The sequence below is a fragment of the Ovis canadensis genome, chromosome 8, assembly GCF_042477335.2.
Source record: "Ovis canadensis isolate MfBH-ARS-UI-01 breed Bighorn chromosome 8, ARS-UI_OviCan_v2, whole genome shotgun sequence".
Lineage (NCBI taxonomy): Eukaryota > Metazoa > Chordata > Mammalia > Artiodactyla > Bovidae > Ovis > Ovis canadensis.
Window position 1 is genome coordinate 64,392,594 of NC_091252.1, and position 24,174 is coordinate 64,416,767.

The 24,174-nt window shown below is 34.4% G+C and overlaps 1 protein-coding gene across 4 annotated transcripts in view; it reads right to left on the bottom strand.

Annotated features, from left to right (window-relative positions):
* Positions 1 to 24,174, bottom strand: part of PTPRK (protein tyrosine phosphatase receptor type K) — a 619,247-nt gene that overhangs the window by 122,071 nt on the left and 473,002 nt on the right. For all 4 annotated transcript variants that reach the window (XM_069598358.1, XM_069598357.1, XM_069598360.1 and 1 more), the window contains exons 8-10: positions 10,066 to 10,368; positions 2,225 to 2,334; positions 756 to 957 (exon numbers count right to left, since the gene is read on the bottom strand). In XM_069598358.1, coding sequence (XP_069454459.1) covers positions 756 to 957; positions 2,225 to 2,334; positions 10,066 to 10,368 — 615 coding nt within the window. The remainder of the gene's footprint in view (positions 1 to 755; positions 958 to 2,224; positions 2,335 to 10,065; positions 10,369 to 24,174) is intronic.

The following is a 24,174-nucleotide window of genomic DNA, read 5'->3' on the forward strand; positions in this document are numbered from 1 at the left end:
ATGCTTGGGGCTGGTGCATGGGGATGACCCAGAGAGATGTTGTGGGGAGGGAGGTGGGAGGGGGGGTCATGTTTGGGAACGCATGTAAGAATTAAAGATTTTAAAATTAAAAAAATAAATAAAAAAAAATAAAATAAAAATAAATAAATAAATACAATCCAGATGGAAAGGTAGAAATGGTGACATGAGAAAGAGGCAAATTATCTGGGAGTTATTTAGGAAGTAGAATAAACAGATTAAATAGGTACAAAATGTATATGAGTATTATTACATATGTATGTATATCATATGTGTACTATACATACACAAACATATGCATAAATCATACTGAGAAGCATCATGCCTCCAATACTTCAATTTCACTTTAAATTGTTTTTAAATTGCTAAAGGATAGAATTACTGAACTCAAGGGATAAATAACAATAAACTACCTTAAAAGTTCAAGTACACCTGGGAACCACACTAACCGTAAATTTCATTAGCCTTAGCTTAATTATTATGTGTTCCCAAGATATAGTGATTGTAACCAAGTTTTAAAGTTCAAATCAAATATCCATGTACTGAATTGTTTTGCTCCATAGAATTATAATAAAAATGAACATGGAAGAACAAAAAGAATTTATAAATTTTTGATTTCAATCATGACTAACTATATTAAAGATTCAAAAAATGACGTGAATTACACTCAGTGTATTTGTGATTCTTTAGGATACGCTATTACAACCAATTCTGTTTGTACTTTATTCATTTCATACCTGAGATATTGGTGGTCACATTGATGGCTGTGGCTGGCCCAAAACCTTTGACAGTGCTGGCTCTTATGAAAAACTGGTAGGTGGTTCCAGGATGGAGATGCATGAAGACATGGTGTGTACTGTTCCATAAATTGGATACAGTCTGGGGAGGTCCAGCCACAGGAACTGCAGGATCAAATGATCTTATGCTGCTGTAACTGACCTGTGTTAAGAAATATTACTTCCTATTACATATCCAATACATATCATAATACATTCTAAAAAAAAAACCCTTTAAATAAGATAGCACTCAAGGGCATCTGTGTGGAGTGAATCACAATTTTTTTCCCTTTTCTTTCTCATTTTGATATGGTTATTTCACTGTTATTCTGTATCTATTGTCTGTCTGTCTGTCCATCTCTATCTACTTATCTACAGATAAACCTAGAGTTATCTGACTGGATCAATATACACCTATTTTCTTCCATCAAAATATAAATCAATATAATTAAATATGAATGTTGTTGTTGTTTTAGTCACTAAGTCGTGTCTGACTCTTTTGTGACCCCATGGACTGAAGCCCATCAGGATCCTCTGTCCACAGGATTTCCCAAGCAAGAATACTGGAGTGGGTTGCTATTTCCTTCTCTGGGGGATCTTCCTGACCCAGGGATTGAACCCGTGTCTCCTGAATTGGCAGGCGGATTCTTTACCACTGAGCCTCCAGGGAAGCCATAAATATGAATACATATTCATATAAAATCTTACGGTCATATATAATGTAATGCATGTGAAACACAGAAATTCCCACCAAAACTGAATCAAGAAAAAATACCTTGAACAGACCAATCACTAAAAGTGAAAAAAAACAAAATTCTCCATTTTCACAATGCACTCTGTTGCCACTAAAACATATTTTATACTGGAAACAACACTGAGTACCCAAGAACAGAACTACCTATCTGTGCAATTAAAATGACTTTTTTTTCATCTTTTCGCATTTACAAATAAGATAACGATTTATATTCAAAGTTGAGATGAAGCTCTGGAATAGAGAGGTTTATGCACAGAGTCGGACACGACTGAAGTGACTTAGCGATAGCAATAGCAATGATATATTTTGCTTTTCAGGTATTTTCCCCTACCCTAAAAGCAACTTCATTCAATGGTTTTCCCTAAATCACAGTATGAAATATGAGTTTCTTAATTTTGTAAAAATTTATTCTTTTTACAACCACCAGTAAGTCTGTTGGCAAGTTCCATCCTACTTCTTTAAAACAGTATTTACTTAAGAATTTGAAAAGTCTAGATACCATATAATATTCATTTTAATACTTGATTTAGAGAAATTTATAAATTAAAACAGAGAAGAACTAGTGATTTTAACCCTCTAATTCTCATTTACTTCTTTTCCATTATTTCTCTGTAACATTTTCTTTGATTCTCCCCTTCAATGCACATTTCATTAAACTTCCTTATTCTCCCAGTACCTCGTATTGAGTGATGATTCCATTTGGATCCAAAGGTTCTTTCCAGTTCAAGAAAATCTTATTTTCAAAAGAGGTTCCTTGAAGAGAATTGACTGGTACAGGGCCAGGCACTACATATAAATACATTATTGGTTATAAGGCTCCTTATATCAGAAACAGAAAAAAGTAAACATGTAAGCTGGATAAATAGGTTAAAAGCAAGTAAAATAAATAAAAACATGTCCCTAAGAAAATAAGCTGTATGACAAGCTTTTAATATGTGGGAATGCATGTGAATTTAAAATAAATCTCTAAGCTTCTAATGCAGATTATGTACAACTGCAAAGTTATTTTTACTCAACAGAATTTTCTATCACCTCAGAGAGCTGAATAGTGTAGTCTAGTTCTCTCTGTTGTATCCCTCTAATAATGTGAAGGCTCATTTGTAATTTGTTTCAAGAACAGAGCTTGCCCTGAAAGATTTCCCTGAATGATTTTTTGAAGATTATTATAAGCCCCTAAAGTATCTCTATAAACAATGTTCATAAAATAATAAATAATAATAATAATTAATGCTCCTTAGACTCAAAAGCCAAACCATACGATACTGAATTAACACGCTCATTAATAGTCAATCTTTCATAGGTACACTTATTGCATTTCTATAATTTTTTTAAAAAGAGCATTATTACAGTGTATAAAAAACTCTTTAAGATGAATAGGTTCAAAATCATTGCTTCAGTCTTTTAAATGAAATTCCCTTTTTCAAAGCAAAGAATCAAACCACTTTATAACATCAGACTTCTTTAGAACTCAACAATCAGCATAACTAGCTTTGAAGTGTCCCCAGGTATGACAAGATTTGAGAAACCATTCCAGTCCTTATTTGCAAATGTCATATAACTGACAATACCCAGTGGCAACAATGAATGATGTGTCAGCTTCTATTGACAAAATACAAAATGCTTTTACTATTGTGTTTTTCCTTTTATATATTTTATTTAAATATTCAGTTGCTACTTATTTACATAAATATCCAGCATTTTTGTTCCCTTAATGTTTAAAAATATAGCCTATCCATCCTACTTTGCTTGAAAGTATGCTTTCTCTTGAAACTATCAACCCAGTTTTTTAATTAATATTTTTCCTTAATCTAACGTTTCAGTGAAACGTTACACATGAAACTTCACACTTGACATTATCTAGAAATGTAGTTTCAGAGTCTACAGCAATTTTGTGAGGATGGAAATAAATTAAAAATCACTGGATCAAAGGAAATGCATTGCAATGTGGCCAGCAGCATCAAGAAATTCTGAATGATATGTCAAAAGAGTAAGATTTATTCCAATCCATAAGGAGATAATGAATGATGTTATGACCTCTGCGACAGCCAACATAATTTGGCACATTAATAATGAATTCATGAAGGAAAAAACCCACCGTAAACAGAAAAGACGCCAGGACTAAACTCTACAAGATATGTTTATGCATCTAATAAGCAAGGGCTTAGGAAAAAGTTAACCAAAGGCATCCACTCCTATAAACTCCCAGGTCCACAGTATTGGCACATGCTATGCAGATATCAAGGTAGAGGGGCTGTGATGGCCCCTGTGTATAATCTGTGGCATCTGCTGAGGCTACCAAGGGCATCAGTTTGTTTTGCAAGAGAATATCTATTGTTTCTATTCCACACAAATGAAATAAGCTTACAACTGTAACTTAAGGGAAAGCTTTTATTCACCTTTCCCACCTCTCATAGAAGGTGGCTGTTGGGAGGAGGTGGAGGCAAAGCCCAAGTTAGTGAGTAAATGTTTATTTGATGGTATTATAATTACTATAGGCATTCACCAAACATGATTTGACGGAAAAAAAAAAAAAGAAATAGCATGGATGTTTCAAATTGTTCACAAACAGGGATCATTTTAAATGTTAGTAAATTCTACATTGAGAGAACAGTAGCATTAGAAATAGCCTTCCCAGAATTTGTGTATTTTTCTGCTCTTCTTACACATGTATAACTCTGTCAATGGGATTCACTTCATACATTTATGGAAAAGTTTGTGAGAAGATGATTGCTGAGAGAGTTCTAATTACTGCCCTTGTACTGGGGCCAGTATAGTGAATGAGAGCAAGAATTACACAAAGGTGAACACACACACATGAAACACGTAGGGAAAGGAGTATGGGCACAGAGTACATTCAATAATTTCTACATTTGAAGGAAGATAATTCTACATACAAAAAACATCTATATGTACACATGATCTGTGCAAATACAACATGAAGTTACTTAAGACCATCACCACTGCAGTCTTTATATTGCAGGAAATGTCACCTCACATTTCCAGATCAACAACTTTTAATGGAGACAGAATGCTGACTTTTATTCCCCTGCTTGTAATTTATTTGGGAGCTGTTTCAGCTAAAAGCATTTTTTCACATAAGAAAATCCTTTAAAATGTAATTCTCAAAGTGGAAGAGAGGAAAATGAAATGTGAGTGGGGTAGGACAATATTAAATAAGCATAACAGCCTTTAAACTATAATAAACACACATTTAAAGAAAGCTTTCTATTAGCCAAAAAATACTCCCAAACCAGGTTTTCTTGTAGGGTTAACTTAACAATATTGATTTTTATGAATGCAAGAATAAAAAAATGAAAACAAAATCTCATATAAAAAATTCTACTTATGCATTAAAAAATGCATTCAATAACTTAAATATAAATTCTACTTTAGGGTTCTGGTGGGAAATCATTCTAGCTTTGCTCTCATGATTTATGGATGTCTCCAGAATTCTATTCATGAAATTATATTCTTTAACTAGATGACTGAAAATTTATTATTTTTCTATGTATATGGGGCAGCAATAATTTAGTAAGACTGACTTAATTAGATCATCACAATCCATCCATCTTCCAGCAATAGATTATGATTTAGATATTCTGTGTCTCTAAATACCCTATGTAGAAACTGGAGTTCTGATCTGAAGACTGAATTATCTGCAAATACTTCATAGAAAGCTTGAACTTCATTTAGTCTTACACATAAAGCAAAACTTAAAAAAAAAAAAAAGAAAAGTTTATAGCAGAGGGAATTACTTTGCAACTCTACTACCATGAAACAATAGTATAGAACTCAATATCATTACAAATAATAAAAACATTTTTCAAAAGAGGTTAAAAGGAGGGTAAAAAATAATATTGAAATCAGGCTAAATAGTTCCATTTTACTTTTACAAAAATTTTTTTAGATAAAATAAATAGAATAGTCATGAGTTTGATCAACTTTAGGACATAATTTAAATTTCCATGGCAATTCACTTCCTAACTAGTAATCTAGTCATATATGTACAGAAAAATTAATTTAAAAATTTAATGCAATATGAAAAAGGAATATAATGAGCCTGACAGTATTCTTTGGTTTGTGGAAAGAAAAGCAGACTAAAAACTCAAACCAAATAATACCATCAAAATAAATTAAATTTTTAGAGAATGACTAAGTGAAGTGAAGTATTATTTGCTTAGTCATGTCCAACTCTTTGTGACCCCATGGACTGACTGTAGCCCACAAAGATCCTCTGTCCATGGAATTCTCCAGGGAAGAATACTGGAGTGGGCTGCCATTTCCTTCTCCAGGAGATCTTCCCCACTCAGGTATTTAACCCAGGTCTCCCATATCGCAGGCAGATTCCTTACTCTCTGAACAACCAGGGAAGTCCCTATGACTGACTAAAGAAGCATAAAACTTGTATAACGGAGACTTAATATCAATTAAGAAAATATGTATTTTTCACTTTTAAGTGTAGGCAATAAAACATATGAGTACATTCTTTTTACTAAACTCACAAGTTATAAAATATATAGTCTACAATGAATAAATGAGACCTAATCAAACTTAGAACCTTTTGTACAGCAAAGGCAACCATCAGCAAAACTAATTGATAGCTTGGAGAATGGAAGAAAATATTTGCAAATGATGCAAATGACAGAGGATTAATGTCCAAATATATAAATAGCCTGTACAACCGAATGTCAAAAAAACGAAAAAACCCAATCAAGAAATGGGCAAAAGACCTAAATAGACATTCTGCTGAAGAAGACATACAGATGACCAACTGGCACATGAAATGATGCTCAACATCCTAATTATAAGAGAAATGCAAGTCAAACCCAAAATGATGTATCATCTCACATGTGTCAGAATGGCCATCATCAAAAAGTTTACAAATAAAAGAAAAGGGAATCCTCGCACACTGTTGGTGGGAATGTAAACTGGTATAGCCACTATGGAGAACAATATGGAGGTTCCTTAAAACACTAAAAATAGAACAATCACATGATCCAGCAATCTCACTTCTGGGTATACATCCAGAAAAGACAAAACTCTAATTCAGAGATATATGGATCCCAAGGTTCATAGCAGCACTATTTACAGTAGCCAAGCCATGGAAACAAACTCAAGTACCCTTCAACAGACAACTTGCTTAAGAAAAGTGAGTGAGTGCTCAGTCATGTCTGACTCTTTGCGATCCCAGGGACTGTAATCCACCAGGCTCCTCTGTCCATGGGATTCTCCAGGCAAGAATATTGGAGTGGGTAGACATTCTCTTCTCAAAGGGATCTTCCTGACCCAGAGATTGAACCCACATCTCCTGCGGCTCTTCCATTTGCGGGTGAATTCGTTACCACTGATTCATCTGACTTAAGTAGGTGTGGTATAAACATACACACACACATATAAATATATGTACAGTGAAATATTACTCAATCATAAAAAGAATGAAATATTGTCATTTACAGCAACATGGATGGATCTATAGAATACTTCAATTAGTGAAGTCAGGCACAGAAAGACATACTATATGGTATCACTTACACGTGGAATCTAAAAACAGTACAAACGAATCTATATACAGAACAGAAAGAGACTTAGTTATTAAAGGGGAGATGGAGGGAGGGAGAGACAAAGTAGGAGTATGGGATTAATGAGTACAAACTACTATACATAAAATAGATAAGCAGCAAGAATCTACTGTATAGCACAGGGAATTATATTCAGTATCTTACAATGAACTGGCTCCAAATTGGGAAACGAAAGGTTAATCCTGTATATTGTCACCCTGCTTATTTAAATTATATGCAGAGTGCATCACGTGAAAAACTGGGCTGGATGAAGCACAGGCTGGAATCAAGTGTGTAGGGAGAAATATCAATAACCTCAGATATGCAGACAGTACCACCCTTAGGGCAGAAAGCAAAGAAGAACTAAAGTGCCTCTTGATGAAAGTGAAAGAGAGTGAAAAACTTGGCTTCAAAATGAAGATCATGGAATCTGTCCTATCACTTCCTGGCATACAGATGGGGAAACAATGGAAACAATGACAGACTATTTTCTTGGGCTCCAAAATTACCACAGATGGGGACAGCAGCCATGAGATTAAAAGATGCTTGCTCCTTGGAAGGAAAGTTATGACCAACCTAGACAGCATATTAAAAAGCAGAGATATTACTTTGCCAACAAAAGACCATCTAGTCAAAGCTATGGTTTTTCCAGTGGTTATGTATGGATGTGAGAGTTGGGCCATAAAGAAAGCTGAGTGCTGAAGAATTGATGCTTTTAAACTGTGGTGCTGGAGAAGACTCTTGAGAGTCCCTTGGAAACCAAGGAGATCCAACCAGTCCATCCTAAAGGAAATCAGTCCTGGATATTCATTGGAAGGACTGATGCTGAAGCTGAAACTCCAATACTTAGGCCACGTGATATGAAGAACTGACTGTTGGAAAAGACCCTGATGCTGGGAAAGATTGAAGGCAGGAGGAGAAGGGAACGACAGAGGATGAGATGGTAGGATGACATCACCAACTCAATGGGCATGAGTTTGAGCAAGCTCCGGGAATCAGTGATGGACAGGGAAACGTGGCATGCTGCAGTCCATGGGATCGCAAAGAGCTGGACATGATTAAGCAACTGAACTGATCTTGAACTATTCTCTAGGGCATCTTCCCGAGCCAGGGAATGAAACCTGGTCTCCCACATTGCAGGCAAATTTTTTACCATCTGAACTATCAGGGAAGCTACCAAATAAAATAGAATATAATGTTAAAAAACAATCTGAATCACATTGCTGTACACCTGAAACTAACAAAACATGGTAAATAAACTATACTTAATGTCTAGTGTAATCAGGCATAGTATTATTGTACTTTATGAAATGAGACAGACATTTTTTCAGAGCTTGTGAATCCATGCTTAGACTTCCCATTTTGATACTCTACCTATGAAACAACTACATTCAGCCATTCTTTCTCTCATAAGTATGTGTGTTGTATGTGTGTTGTGGGGGGAGGCAATACAAGTGTTTATATGTTAGAACAAGGTTTGTTCTTCATAATATTGTTAATGTTTTGCTTAAGTGCAAGTTCAAACATGAATCTGAATTATTTCAGGTGAATCTGTTCTATTGATGACAAAAGTACATTTATCATGAATGAGTCTTTGAAATTTTAGGAATATGTATAATTTTAAGACAAGATTGTTCCTTGAAAACCTGAGCTAAATGAAGTTTAAAGGCTTTTGCTTCCCTTTATTTCAACAAAAACAGCAAAACAATACAAGATCATTTTCATTTTTCAGAGTGAAAATATTTAAAGTGATAAGGAGAATTTCTACAAACTATGGTATTTTTGAACTATTTTATGGCAATCTCATACTTGCAGGCATCAAAATATACATCTGAGACTAAAGTTCAGAATCTGGGGAAATTGGGAACACTAGGGTATGAAATACATCTTGTTTTCTGAAACCCAAATAAAAATGTAGCTGCCCTAACAAGCTATTCAAGGAAAATTTTAGAACAGGATAGACCCTTAGAGATCATCTAATTTAAACTTTTTATATAGAGCTGAGAAGTAGAGAATTAGAGGGGTGAAAGGACTTACTAAGGTTACAAGTGTTATTTGAGTCAGGATTGAAAACTCACAGTTCCTGACTCCCAGTTCAGGTTTGCCTCAATTCACTATATATATATATATATATATATATATATGGCATACTTTTTTTCCTTCTTGCATACTTTCATTCATAAAGGAAGTCTTGAAAATGAAATGTCTTACTTTGGAAGCATATAGTGTTATTATTATATTACTTTTGTCCAAGATACATTTTTTAAAATAGAAAATTGTATTCATATTCACATTAATGACATGCTATAGTATAAGTGTATATAATTCATAATATAAATGTTTCTTCCTAGTATTTAATAATTTAGAAGTAATACACATAGAAATTGGGCAAATTATAATTCAATTACTTGGGTGGTAATAAATAAAAGATGATAGCTTACCAATATATGATACAGACCTTTATTCAGACTTAAAAATATAAACCTTAAACTTCTTTTATATTTATAATTAAATAAACTATCTAAAAATGAATATAACAGGTAAATAATATTGCCTTCAAATCTAAAAGAAATGAAAGTATTACTATTGGTCTGTAAAATGCAAAAAACTAAATTTTTAGTTAAGTGCATTTCCCCAATAGGTAATTGATATGGTGCCACAGTGAAAATTATTTTTGAACATTTAATATATCCATATTTAGATTTTTAGTATACTTGCCAATTTTCTAACATCATATAAAGACAAAAAAGTAAAGGAAGAGTCCATCTAGTATTTGATGCTACTGTGAAGAATATTAAGGTTTTTGTTTAAGACAATCTATTTTCAAAGTTAACCCTCTTAAGACTATTTAGCAGATTTTAGAATCCAATTCAATTTTGGGAACTCTAGGCAAAACTGTAAGACAGTGCATAATCTTGTGATATAATCTCCCTTTAAAAGTAAAGAAGTATGACCATACCGTCTTCATCAGTTTGAATAATCGTTTCTTCACTCTCCTTCCTGCCTTCTGGATTGGTTAAGATCATCTTGAGGCTGACATTTGTATAAGGTGGCAGATGGTTCACAACATGCTGAGGGGCTTTGGGGTCCATGTCCAAACAGTCTGCCTTGCTCTCATTGTGACCACGGAAGTAATGGTAGCAGATAGTGACATTAAAAGTGTGGCACCGAGTGATGTTGTAACCCAAGGATTCCCAGTCCACAGCAATGCGTCTTGCCTGTATTTCAGCAATCTTTAAAGTCTTTGGGGTTCGCATAGGTTCTGAAAAATTAATCAGATATGCAGATAGCTGTCAGCTTTACCATGAATCATCTGAAAAAGTATAACACTGCACATAACACAATGTGTGTGAACCTAGGAAAACTGGAAAGTCATTGTTTATTGTTTCTTTATTTACTCATGATCTTATTTTATTTGGGGGCCACACCATGTGGCACATGGAATCTTAGGTCCCCAACCAAGGGTTGAACCTGTTGAACCTGTAACCGCTGCAGGGAAGAGCAGGGTTTTAACTGTTTGACCACCAGGGAAGTTCCTCGTGATTTTGTTCTTGAAGGTTTCTTTCAGGGGCTATGGTTTACCAGTGCAAAAAGAAAAACATGTAAAAGGTCCATAGTCCATAGTTCTCAGGAACGTGGTAGAAAAATAAAAACCTGAAAATGTGGCCATGATGCTTTTATAGTTGTTTCTATTGTTACTGCCCTATTCCCCATCTTTTGTCATTATTGAGCAAGTGAATTAGCTAATACATCATAATGGATAAGAGTCAACATGTTCTGCTCTATGATTTATCATGTCACCAAGCTATGCTGTATACTAATTAGTCTAATTGTATCACTAAACCACAATTTACAAAAATGATGCAGATATTAATTAACATTTATTATTTCAGTAATGATGCTGTTCATCAAAGCAGAAAAATATCTGAGAAAAACTGCAAGAACACATGTGGATACTCACACTGTCATCTATCCTTTTTGATCTCTTTTTGTCTTTCTCTAGGAAACACTCAGGTCTGACAATCCATAGAGTGTCACCCAAACCAAACTGGGAGGTGAATTTCCATTCAACTGGAAAATTCTGGCAGAACTAAACACTTTTAAGACTTGAATTCATCCATCACTGCTTCCCAAGTGTATACTTTTCTCATGCAAGACTAACTTTAATTGTCTAACTTAATAAAAATAATTGCTCAAATGAAAGTCATGGCCATTGCAAAGTCTACATAGTAAACAAACAAATACACGGCAAAACTTTAATACATTGATTTGACAAAAGAGATCAAAGTCAAGGCCAAGGTCAAGGCTTTGTTGGTGCCTCTGTTAATGCATTAGGGATTGTTAGTGCTCTTGCAAAATAGAAATGTGTAGGAAGAAAGCAAAGAAAAATAATAAAAAATACAAAAAGTCCAACATGAGTGTTTTTATAAATTTTCATTTTTTAAGATTAAAGTCTTAGTTGTGTAAAAATAATCAGCATAGTGCACAGATGGCAAGCCTACATTACACTCTGTTGGCCATTTAATTTAAAACCGTAAGACTATATGTATATATGTGTGTGTATATATATATATATATACACACATATATACATATAAACTTTTGATAAAATCCAAAGTTTAGGATTTAAATTCTGTCTGCTGATCTTCTGACTGTTTACAATATCTAGTCTCCCTATTTTGTCACTTTTGCTTCAGTGTTTCTCTTAAGCATGTTAAATAGGCTAGAACAAAGATGTGGTTTTCAATCATTAAAAAAAAAAGGTTCTTTATATGTCTACTGCTATGTTAACGTTTTTCCTGCCAGGCACAAGAGTGAGATGATGACACTTTCATTTCTATCTAGTTAGACTGAAAACACAGTTTTTGGCACCACTGTCCACAAACTGGCCAGGCACTGATAGATAGGATCATCCAAAATTTCCCAGTTAAACTGTGATATTGTTGTAACAATCACATGCAACTGAGTGGCCCTGGTGCAGTTAGTCCATCAGTTCAGTTTAGTTCAGTCACTCAGTCGTGTCCGACTCTTTGCGACCCCATGAATCGCAGCACGCCAAGCCTCCCTGTCCATCACCAACTCCCGGAGTTCACTCAGACTCACGTCCATCGAGTCAGTGATGCCATCCAGCCATCTCATCCTCGGTCGTCCCCTTCTCCTCCTGCCCCCCAATCCCTCCCGGCATCACAGTCTTTCCCAGTGAGTCAACCCTTCACATGAGGTGGCCAAAGTACTGGAGTTTCAGCTTTAGCATCATTCCTTGCAAAGAAATCCCAGGGTTGATCTCCTTCAGAATGGACTGGTTGGATAGTTTATTTGAAAAGTATATAGAATGAAAAGTAAGATTGTTCCAGAAAATACCTGGCATATATAATGAAAATATCTCATACAGCAATAACAGAAAATACCAATAATTATTCATTTCTCAGTTTTAACTTTTTAGGTCTAGTAGCTATATACTTTTTTCATATACCCCTCATTTTGAATCTGACATTTTACCCTTTACAAATTTCTGTTTGTCCAAGTGATCACTCACTCTCACACATCTTTTCATTTTGTTTCACTATTCAATTTGCACTTACCCTGCATTCTAATACAACTTTAAAAAACTATGAAAAGCATAAGAGAAGTTGAAAAAGATACAAATGAAGGATGTTCAATGCTCATGGATTGGAAAAATCAATATTGTTAAAATGGCCATACTACCAAAGTGATCTACCGAGTCAATTTTCACCTCTATCAAAATTCCAATGGCATTTTTTTTTCAGAAAAATAAAACAAATAATACTAAAATTTGGGACCACACACACACAGACACAAACCCAAATAGCCAAAGCAATCTTGAGAAAGAACAAAGCTGGAGGCAACATGATCCCTGATTTCAAACAATATTACAAAGTTATAACAATTAAAATAGTATGATACTTGTATTAAAAAAGAAACATAAAGAAACACAATAGAGAGCATAGAAATAAATGCATACATATCTGGTCAACTAACTTATGACAAAGGAGTCAAGAATATACAATGGGGAAAGAACTATCTCTTCATTAAATGGTGTTGGGGAAATTAGACAGCCATATGCAAAAGAATGAAACACAACCACTCTTTTATGCCATATTCAAAAATTAATCAAAATGAACTAAATATCTGAAAGTAAGACCTGAAACCATAAAACTTTTAGGAAAAAATCATAGGCAGTAAGCTTTTTGACACAGGTTCTGGGCAATGATTTTTTTTTAATCTGACACCAAAAACAAAGGCAACAAAAGCAAAAAAAAAAAAAAAAAAAAGTGAGACTACATCAAACTTAAAAAACTGAAAAAGTAACCGCTTCAGGGGGAGAAATTATTTGCAAATCATTTATCTGATAAGTAGTTAACATCCAAAATACATAAATAACTCCTACAATTCAAAAGATAAATGATTTAAAAATAGCCAGAACATCCAAATAGATATTTTCCAAAAAAGACATTCAGATGGTCAACATGTACATGAAGCAATCTTCAATATCATTAATCATCAGGGAAATACAAACCAAAAGCACAATAAGATACCACTTCATATATATCAGAATGGCTGTTATCAAAAAGACAAGAAATAGGAAGTGTTGCTGAGGATGCTGAGAAAAGGGATGCATTGTGCACTGTTGGGAATGTAAATTGGTGCAGCCACGATAGAAAATAGCATTAAAGTTCCTCAAACAATTAAAAATAGAACTACCAAATGATATAGCAATTCCAATTCTGGGTATGTACCTGAAAAAGATAAAAACATTAACTCAAAAAGATATATGCATCCCCATGTTCAGTGCAGCTATCTTACAAGGAAACAACTAAAGTATCCATCAAGGGATGAATATGTAAAGAAAATATATTTCATATATATTTATGTATATATATGCAAATATGCATATGTACAATAGAATACTATACTGTTAAGCCATGAAAAAGAATGAAACCTTGGCTTTTGCAACAACATGGATAGATTTCCAGGGTATCATGCTAAGTGAAATAAATCGGATAGAGAAAAACGAATACCATATAATCTCTCTAATATGTGGGGTCTTAAAAACAAAAAATAACTCCCCCCAAAGATCATAGATTAGTTACAGAGAACAGATTGACATTTGCCAAAAGCAGTGGATGAAGTGTCAGAGAAATGAGTTAAAGGGGTATAAATATATTAAAAAATACAATGAAATAAAACTTTAAAAGGAATCTGTTTTACAGATGTATGACACAACTTCTTTGGCAGGAGAGGAAGAAATCTTTACCTAACTAACTTTGGCAATGAGTGGAAACTATAAGGCCAATAAACGCCACCCCCCCCAAAACAAAGAACAACAACGAAAAAGCAGATAATCATAGGAATGGTTCAAAGGTTACACAAGACTTTAGGGTGTAGTCATCATAGGGAGACAGTGTTTCTGAACAGCAAATTTAGATGCATATACGCATCTTTTTTAAAAAAGAAAGAAAGAATAAAGTGTACATATCAGTATGAAAAAAGTAGACATACAAAATGGTAAAGAAAAAAAAAGCTACTTAATACGTCATAGACTAAAATTTGCCTGTTATATTACTGACTACCTATTAACATTTTGTCCCAAGATAATCATAAAATAATTTAAAAAATTTATTTTTCTACTTATAAACTTAACTATTTACAAAAATAAATAGAAATTTTCTTCTCTTAACTAATCTCATTTATCCAATTTCTTTTGCCTTCTGGCTTCCCTTATTCAACCACTTTATGGAGTACTGAAAATAGGAAATGTACGTGCTATTCGAGGTCTGCTCAGCTGCTGCAACTAGCTGACTGCCTATTAGAACTGCTTCACATTCTGAAGAGCCCTAGAGCAAGTCAGAGTTTGCAGGAGCTTGGCATTTCTCTAGGCATGGAAGAGCAAGAAGAGATGCAAATGTGTGCACACTGAAGGACTCACTGTCAAAAGCAGAAATAACTCACTACTCCCCACATTTTATTATATTTCAATTTTTTAATTTTTAAAATAAAAGTACATCCAGATACTCAAAGATACAACTTTACATAATCAATTATTCATTTTTAAGAGTTGACCAAAGACATATTTATTATGTAATATGTAAAAAAATACAGAGTTCACGTTGAGAATGTTATTTTGATGTACTTAAATGCTGCTTACTTTGACACTGATATAAATTAGATGTTAAAACTCTAATTCAAAATCTGGAAAAGGTAGGTTAACAAACCCTATACATATGTGCATAAACCACAATCATAATACCAGTAGTGAATAATTTATTAACTGGTATAAAAAGTGAAGATTTGTGAAAAGAAATATCTTTCTAATAAGCAAAGAATCTTTCTACACTGTCAATATGGTATTTAAAATCTATATTTTCCACAATGACTTGAATAAATGCTGCAAAACAAATATTTACTACTAACATAGTGACTTAAAATGTAATTTTACTCTAACCTAGGGAAATATTCAGAAGCCCACATACAACAAAGTAAACACACACACACATATACAGAAGCACATCTAAAGTCAAAACTCAATTATCTTGAGCTCTAAGGCATCTGCAATAACTCAGAGGAAGTCACTCTTTAATTAAACATTTTCTTAATTGACATATTCTTTATTTTTTCCAGTTTTTATTGAAGTTGGACATTCTGAGCTATATTTACATATATGTTATATGTGTGCTTACGGGTGTACATTTATGTATATATACACATATACATATATAACACATGCACATACATACACACATAAAACAGGCACTCTGCCATGCAACAACTCTGAAGTCTGTTAATTCTGACATGGTTTGACAACCATGTGTACATAGATTTTTTTAAAATATCAGAATATAAAAGGTAGAGATGTGATAATGTTCTACTACTTTGAAATCCATTCAAAGTAAATTCTATCAGAGAATTTGACAATAAAATTACATAAATTTCTCACCCTGATCCATTATTCTTATGGCTTATCAATAATAGCATTTTATTTCTGAGATATTAATGCATAAATAAACATTTTAACCTTTAAAATTGAAATAATTAATTTTTATAGAATAAATAGAAGCAAGTTATTGCTCAGGACTCACTATGTTACATAAAGTGAGCATAAGTGCTTTTTAAAGGATTAAATAATTTAAAGAAATGAGCTTGTGTGGTGAATGGCATGTAGAGACATCACAGTAGCTAGTATTTATAACAATCATCACTGGTCACCACAATGATGCTAAAACAATGGGGATCCCACTTATTAATACATTATCTGTTCAGTGTTTTGAAATTTACTAAATGTTCTTTCTTTCCAATTTTTAACTTTCCACTTTCAAATTTCTATTAGGTATTCCACACATGTTCTCTCTCTCTCATTTTGCTTTTCTAGCAAAATGAAATTTGGGAAAAAAACAAGGAATTGATAAAAGCTGTGGAGCAAAATTATGGCAGAAACTTAGGAAGAAATATAGCAAGGTAGTTGTCTTCTGGAAGCAAAGGATCATATTAAAATATTTTGAACAAGTCATCCATCTATTATGAAAGAAAAAATGGGTTGCCTACTATGTAAGTATATGATACGAGACACTGTGGAAGATTCTGAAGAGAATAAAACAATAATAGATTTCAAGGAGCCTAACATTTATTTAGTAAAGGTGATAAACTAAGAAAAAAGATAAAGAGTTAAAACAATATTATAGAAATGTATGTGAATGGAATAAGATACTATAGGAATTTAAGAAAGAGAAACAACTTCTACCTGTCAAATGGAAGACATTTGGATTAGGTCTCAATGAATAATGCAAGAAGATCTATAGACTAGTTTGGATAAATAATACAAATGAAGAGGAAATAAGATGCATAAATATGTAGAGGAAACTGGAAAAAATACGCAGTCTCATTTGGTTGCTATACAAGTTATCTAATAGATTATATAGGAAATATTTGTTGAAAAAAGATTAGAAAAATTTTGAATGTCATGACAAGAAGTAACCTCATCTATATCTAATAGAAAGTAACAGAGCAGGAAATTAACACAGTCAATTAATTGCTTTAGAAAAATAAAGTTGGAGGTTGGGTCAACTGTGCAGTCAATGGAAGAGGAGAAATCCAAACACTGCAATGTGTTAGTGGAGAGTAAGACGCCAGGAAGAAGTGACTTCAGTAGACATATGGTTTTCTTTATCTTTTCTGCCAAATGTTGATCAGCTAGGGTTACCAACTTTTCCCATTCCACTTCCCTTTTATTGTTCACCTATTTCTTAGTCGCTACAGTGAGAAAGGTCACATGAAATCAAGAAGAAATAAACAGACATAGCAGAAAAGTGGCATATCAAATCTATGACCAGTAATGTACAATTAACAGATAAATAAGGAAGTATAACATCACTGCCCTTACTTAAATTCTAAACAGATCAAGCATGGGATTTATGTCTGTAATAGTTTTTGTGGCAAATATTTAATACAATTTGATAGGAAAAAATGAAAAACTACTTAATAACTCTCTAAACATTAAGAAAAATTAAGACATGGGTCGACAGAGAGTGCTTATTTTGAGTCACTTCTCAACAGCAAGTGTTTCTGTAAAGTGCCTCTTATTCTTCAAGGAAAAAACAACCCTTATTTGAGGACACATTCGTCCAACAGCCCCTAAGCTGAGCCATTAAATATTTCTACCCAGTGCCAAGAAGTAAAAGCCGGGGGTGGTTAACACATGGTTCTAGATAACAGATAAAAGGCAATTCAAATTGTGGTATTTGCCGAACAGCACGTGACACGATGGTCAATATCCAGGTGCTTCTGTAGTGATAATCTCTAGTTATTCTGAAAGAGTTGTGAAAACAAAAGCTTTAACAAATACAAGAGAATCGAGGGCAGGGATCACATTTCCCTAAAATCAGTTTTTAGTGATAAAACTTATTATCCATCTGTCAGTCAGAGAGAAACAGAAGCTATCCCAAAGCTCATGCCAAGAAGAAAAGGAAGATCTTGTCAAAGATGTCACAAACTAAGAATACTGAAGCATGACAGGGAGCTCCGTGTTCCTGGCTGCTTTTTCATGAGAAAGCTTAGAAGCTGACTGCAAAGTACAATTTCCATTCCACTTATCAAAACAAATGCAAGAGAAGTGAATTTCTTGACTGCCAGAGAAAATATTTGTTAGTGTAAAAAATAATTGAGATGAAATGTCTGAACAAAGGTGACTTAAAAAAAAATTAGGAAGAAAACATTGGCATACCATGGGGGAGGAAAACGCTTAAATGCTCTGAAAGACACTGTCTTTACTTTTGCCATTTGATGCTTTGTATTTTTATTCTTTTCCTCATGGTAATGACTGAGAATAATCAAGGTTTTACACTGCACATCTTTTCAATCTTATAGCATCATTAGTCTTGCCAAAAAGATTTCATCTCTGCTCCCACGGGTCAAATTGAGTTAATGATAAGTTGGTGAGATGACTTGATTAGTACTGTAACATGAGGGAGCCTCAGGTCCAGGAATAATCACAAACCAACTGTCAGCTCTTTTGGCTTTCTGGCTGTGTTGTTGAAATGACATGCTTGGACTCAGGGGATATAGAATGACAGGGGGTGCGTGGTTCACTCAGCTCTCCTACAGAGTCACAGAAATATTTACCCAGTACCATCAGAATAATACTAAGCACATCACCAAATTAAACCAAAATATGCCTTCACTGCTCTCAAGAGCCTGATAGAAGCTCATCAGACAATTCTAGCAACATTTGTATCCTCTCTACAATAATGATAAGGAAATTGTTTGATTTTTAAAAATCAAAGGGACAAAGAAAAAGACAAAAATAACTACTTTTTAAAAAAGTTAAATCCTAATGTTTGTCTTATTAAATCTAATTCTCAAAATATGGGGACTTGAAAACTTGGGGACTCTTTAATGTTTCTCACTTAAATTTTTATCTAATAATATTAGACTGTGTTGGAAGAGACATGTAACTACAATCAGTGAAACCACTTTAATTCATTCTCTGATATTGCATATTCTGCTTATATGTTATACTTTAAACAACACTTAAGACATAAAACATAAAACACATATACGTGGATAATACATGAAATAGAAAAAGAAAAGGCATTTAAAAATATTTATTGAAGAAAAAAAGAAAATCTCCTACCACAATATAAACTTTATTTTTCATAAAAATGTTTAGCAAAAACATTTTTCAGACATAAAAATATAGTGTTGCATATTGTCTTAAAAAATTATTATGTAAAACACTACTTCATAACATACAGTGTATAAAACAAGATGACTAGAGAGGTGCTGCATACAGCTATGACAAAACAGGGAACCAGCCTGATGCTCTGTGATGACCTACAGGGGTGGGATGGGGGAGGGGAGGGAGGCCCGAATGGGAAGTGTTGTATGTATAATTATGGCTGATTTGTTCCGTTGTACAGCAGAAACCAACACAACACTATAAAGCAATCCCCCCAGCTAAAAATTAATTTAAAATAAATAAAGTGAGAAAAAAAACAAAACTTTAGAGGGAATTTTCAGTGCTTTCTCCACTCCTAAAAAGAAGATAAGTGACACTCTTACACTGAACTAAAAGATGTAAATATTTTGTATACCAAGCAAAGTGGTTGGTCCCATAGTACATGCTTGGAACATTTATTTCCTGAAAAATAAAGCAACTAATTTTAACATGTTTTGTGTTCAAGAGCTAATGAAAACACAACTTAAGAACTCAATTCTGTGATGTCTCCAATTCTTCACCTCTCCCTGTATTCACACTATTGACCATGTGACTTTACAACTCTTAGCACCAAAGAAATGGGGTCTATTTCCCCATCTTTTGATTTGGTACTTGCCTCGTGACTTGCTTTGGTCAACAGAATGAGGCAAAAGCGATGTTGTGCTGATTTTCAGCCTATATCTCAAGAAGTCCTGTGAGCTCCTCCTGCTCTTACACCTCCACCATCACTTCTGGACTAAGAGATGCATATGGAGCACAGCTGAGTAAGTCACCTTTGTACACGCAAAGGTTGTCTAGATCAGCCAATAGCCAGTCCACCAGCAGATTTGTGAGCCAGACATGATCATCAGAGGCTTTCTGCCACTGATGAGATTTTGTGGCTAATCATTGCTCAGCATTTTGATATAAGCTCTACCTTTAATCTCTGTTCAGTCACTAAGTTGTGTCGAGCTCTGAGATACCATAAAACTGCAGCAAGCCAGGCTTCTCTGTCTTTCACGACTTCCTGGAGTTTGCTCAAATTCATGGCCACTGAGTCAGTGATGCTATCCAACCATCTCATCCTCTGCTGCCCTCTTCTCCTTTTCCCTTCAATCTTTCCTAACATCAGGGTCTCCAATGATATGGCTCTTTGCATCAGGTGACCAGAGTATTGGAGCTTCAGCTAAAATCTCACGTGGTAAATTACCTTAACATTTGTGTGACGATTACATTAGTGATCCCTGCATAGAAGAGTACTTAACAAATTTTATTTCTCTAAAACTGAATTGTGCTGAGCCACTATGTACTAATTTATATACTTTTTATTTTGAAATAAACATTTATTAAGGGCTTGACATGCGCCAGATATCGTGGCAGTATATGACGTAAAATGACTTTAAATTAATTTATTTTCATCTTTACTTCCCGTATGCTCTTTGAGAGTAGGTTCATTTCTTCACTATGCTCTCACAGATACTAATTTATTAAACATAGGCCTACTAATTCTATGAGACATAAGACACGCAATACTTTATTTTAAGCTATAATAAAATTGAGAGTCATTTTCTAGCACCCTAGTTCCTCACTGAGACATAAAACTAAATATTTTAATTTTTACATCAATATGTTTATAGGTAGATATAAAGTGAATCAGCAATATAATCTAAATTTCTTTACTTCTGAGTGGATAGGTCTAACAGAAAAAATACATTTACATATATTTTTACCCTTGTGGCTCAGCTGGTAAAGCGTCTACCCACAATGCAGGGGACCTAGGTTCACTCCCTGGGTCAGGAATATCCCCTGGAGAAGGAAATGGCAACCCACTTCAGTATTCTTGCCTGGAAAAATCCACGGGTGGAGGAGCCTGGTAGGCTACAGTCAATGGGGTACCGAAGAGTTGGACACAACTGATGACTTCATTTTCTTTCACATTATCCAAATCCTTCTAACAGTGCTTGGTTTGATGCATGAGACAGGGTGCTTAGGGCTGGTCCACTGGGATAACCCAGAGGGATGGGATGGGGAGGGTGGTGGGAGGGGGGTTCAGGATGGGGAACACATGTACACCCATGGCTGATTCATGTCAATGTATGGCGAAAACCACTACAATATTGTAAAGTAATTAGCCTCCAATTAAGATAAATACATTTTTTTAAAAAGTACGTGTTTTCCTCAACTACATAACTCCAACAGTAGTAAATGAAAAGTTAAGAGGGCTCATTTTAAGTGAAGCTATCTTATGACATGAAGTCCTTTAAGCCCCCTAAAATAACCTACAACGATTACATTATAATGATATTCCAAGTATGTATGGCTCATTTCACTCCTTACAAAAATCAGAATTTTAATACATTAACTTAGATCCTGCTCTCAGTCCTTCTGAAAACTTATAAAACAGACTAATTTGCTTTGGATCACATTTCTGAAGAAAAGACAAGAAAATTTCTAAATGATAAGAGAAAAAAACTATAGTAATACAAATTTTGAAAGAGATAGTAGCTACTGACATACTGGAACACATCATTTAATTTAATAAAATGCAAGTGTCTGGTAACATGCTTGCTTCAGGGGAATAAAAAGACAGATAAGGACTGTAGGGGTGATGATTATTTGTCTATTTCCTTTTCTGAAGCCACCACTTATTCTATGCTTTCATGCATGATTAACAGCTTGCAGATCCTTCACATGTAATCAATAGTTGTGAAATTTTATATTAGGTTTAGAGATTAGGAAGCCTTGATTATAAATTTTATCGATTTGTACAGCTTAGCTGCAGAAATCCCTGTACATTTTTCAGAGATTAAATTAAAAGGAGATATATGGCTGACACATACTAGAAATGCCAGTGTGACGATAAGATGTGACCTCTTTATGCATATTCCTCCAGATGAAAAAAATCCATCTAGTACACTAAAACATGAATCAGCATGTCAACAAGCGTCAAGTCGAGATAGTAAACACAGTGAAAATGTGACAAAAAGAATTACAAAACCACAAGGAAACCTGCCTCACACTATAATAACTACAGGAGACTTGAAAGAATTAATTGCTTCAGCTCATTTGTAACTTAGGAAATTGACAGAGATAAGAATAATGAACTCCTTAACTCACACTTGGGAAAATCTGAGCCTATATTAAAATGTAAGATTCACAATCTTTTTTAAGACAAAGGAACAAGGACAAACTTAATTACTAGAAAAATAAATACAATCATTTTAAAGTTAGCAAATAACCTAGTGAATATAAAATTCATAACCAAATCTGATTTATTAATATTCCTGTTTCAAAAACTCTTAAGGAACTGTGCTATATTTTATGTCCATTGTTTTAAGGTCTAAATATTACTACCTTAAAATCTTTTAAGAAACTCTGTGTTCAGGTTTCCTATATTAATATGGAAACTTGAAATCAGAAAATATACCCTATATAGAAATAAATAGTACATATAAAACAGGCCTTGAGGAAACAATGCTAACTAAATAACTGTTAGAATAATTCATTGGCTAATACATTTGCCATATACAGCCAACTTTTAAAACACAGCATAAACTCCAGAGCTAACTCCTACTAGGATAATTAATTTTAACAAATATCTAGCAGATAATACAAACAGGCCAGACTAGTTCTTTAGGATAAAAAATTAATAAATAAGACATGACTCCCTTCCCTGTACAACTCACAGTGTGGAGAGGTACAAGTCCACACACAGGTAAGCTGTATCTTAATGTGATACAAACAAATAACACTATTGAACTGTACAACTTTGATGGTAGGAACAATAAGCTGTTTCACATAGTAGTAATGATCAAGCTCCGTTTGGATGATTAGATTTTTTCACAGTGAAGGGAGTGGATATGAAGGGTCTTCAGAAATAAACAAAAAATACCAGGGCTGCAGAGAATCCTGGTTGCTATTTTGGACAGGGAAGAACTCTAGCCACACTTTCAGTATTTTCCCATCAGTGTATTCATCCATGTAGGGAGGAGCAAAATATATATTGGAAAGGCAAACACTTCTGAAAATAATCTCCAGCTGGTTCTCTCCCTGAACTCTGGATTCATATATCCAACTGCCCTCCAGTCATCTCAACTGAGTAGGCTAAAGGGCATCTCAAATAAAACCTGCAAAATTAAGCTATTGCTATTCCTCAGCCTATTTATCATTAAATACTTTTGCAAGTCTTTCCCATCTCTGTAAAATAACTCCACATTCTATGTAGCCAGGTCAAAAACCTTAGAGTCATCCTAAGGACTTCGTTCACCTCACACTACACAGCATTTGATCAACAATTTTATCCCTCCTCTCTATGATATATGTTCAGCCTCTGACCACTTCTCACTGCTTCTAGCACTGCTATTTCTCTGACCTTAGCCACTATCACCCCAGGACTCCAATTAGTGACACTGAAATCAGACTAAACTGGAATGAACATCTGCTTCTACTTTTGCTCCTCCTAGTTGTCAGAAGGACGCCTAAAAGCCCTCCAGTGATGCCCACCTAAGTCAGAGGAAGAGTGAAAGTCAGTCATCACAATGGGCTTCTAGGTGCGGCATGTTCTCCTACCCACCCCATCCCCACCCTTGCTCCCTGTCTAGCCTCATCTCCCATTACTCTGTCTAATCTATACATTGTTGTTTAGCTGTTAGGCAGTGTCTGACTCTTTTGTGACCTCATGGACTGTATCCCACCGGGCTCCTCAATTCATGGGATTTTCCAGGCAGGAATACTAGAATGGGTTGGCATTTCCTCCTCCGGGAGATCTTCTTGATCCAGGGACTGAACCCATGTTTCCTGCAACCACTGAGCCACCTGGGATACCCAATCTGCATATCAGATACCACTTACGCATGCCAG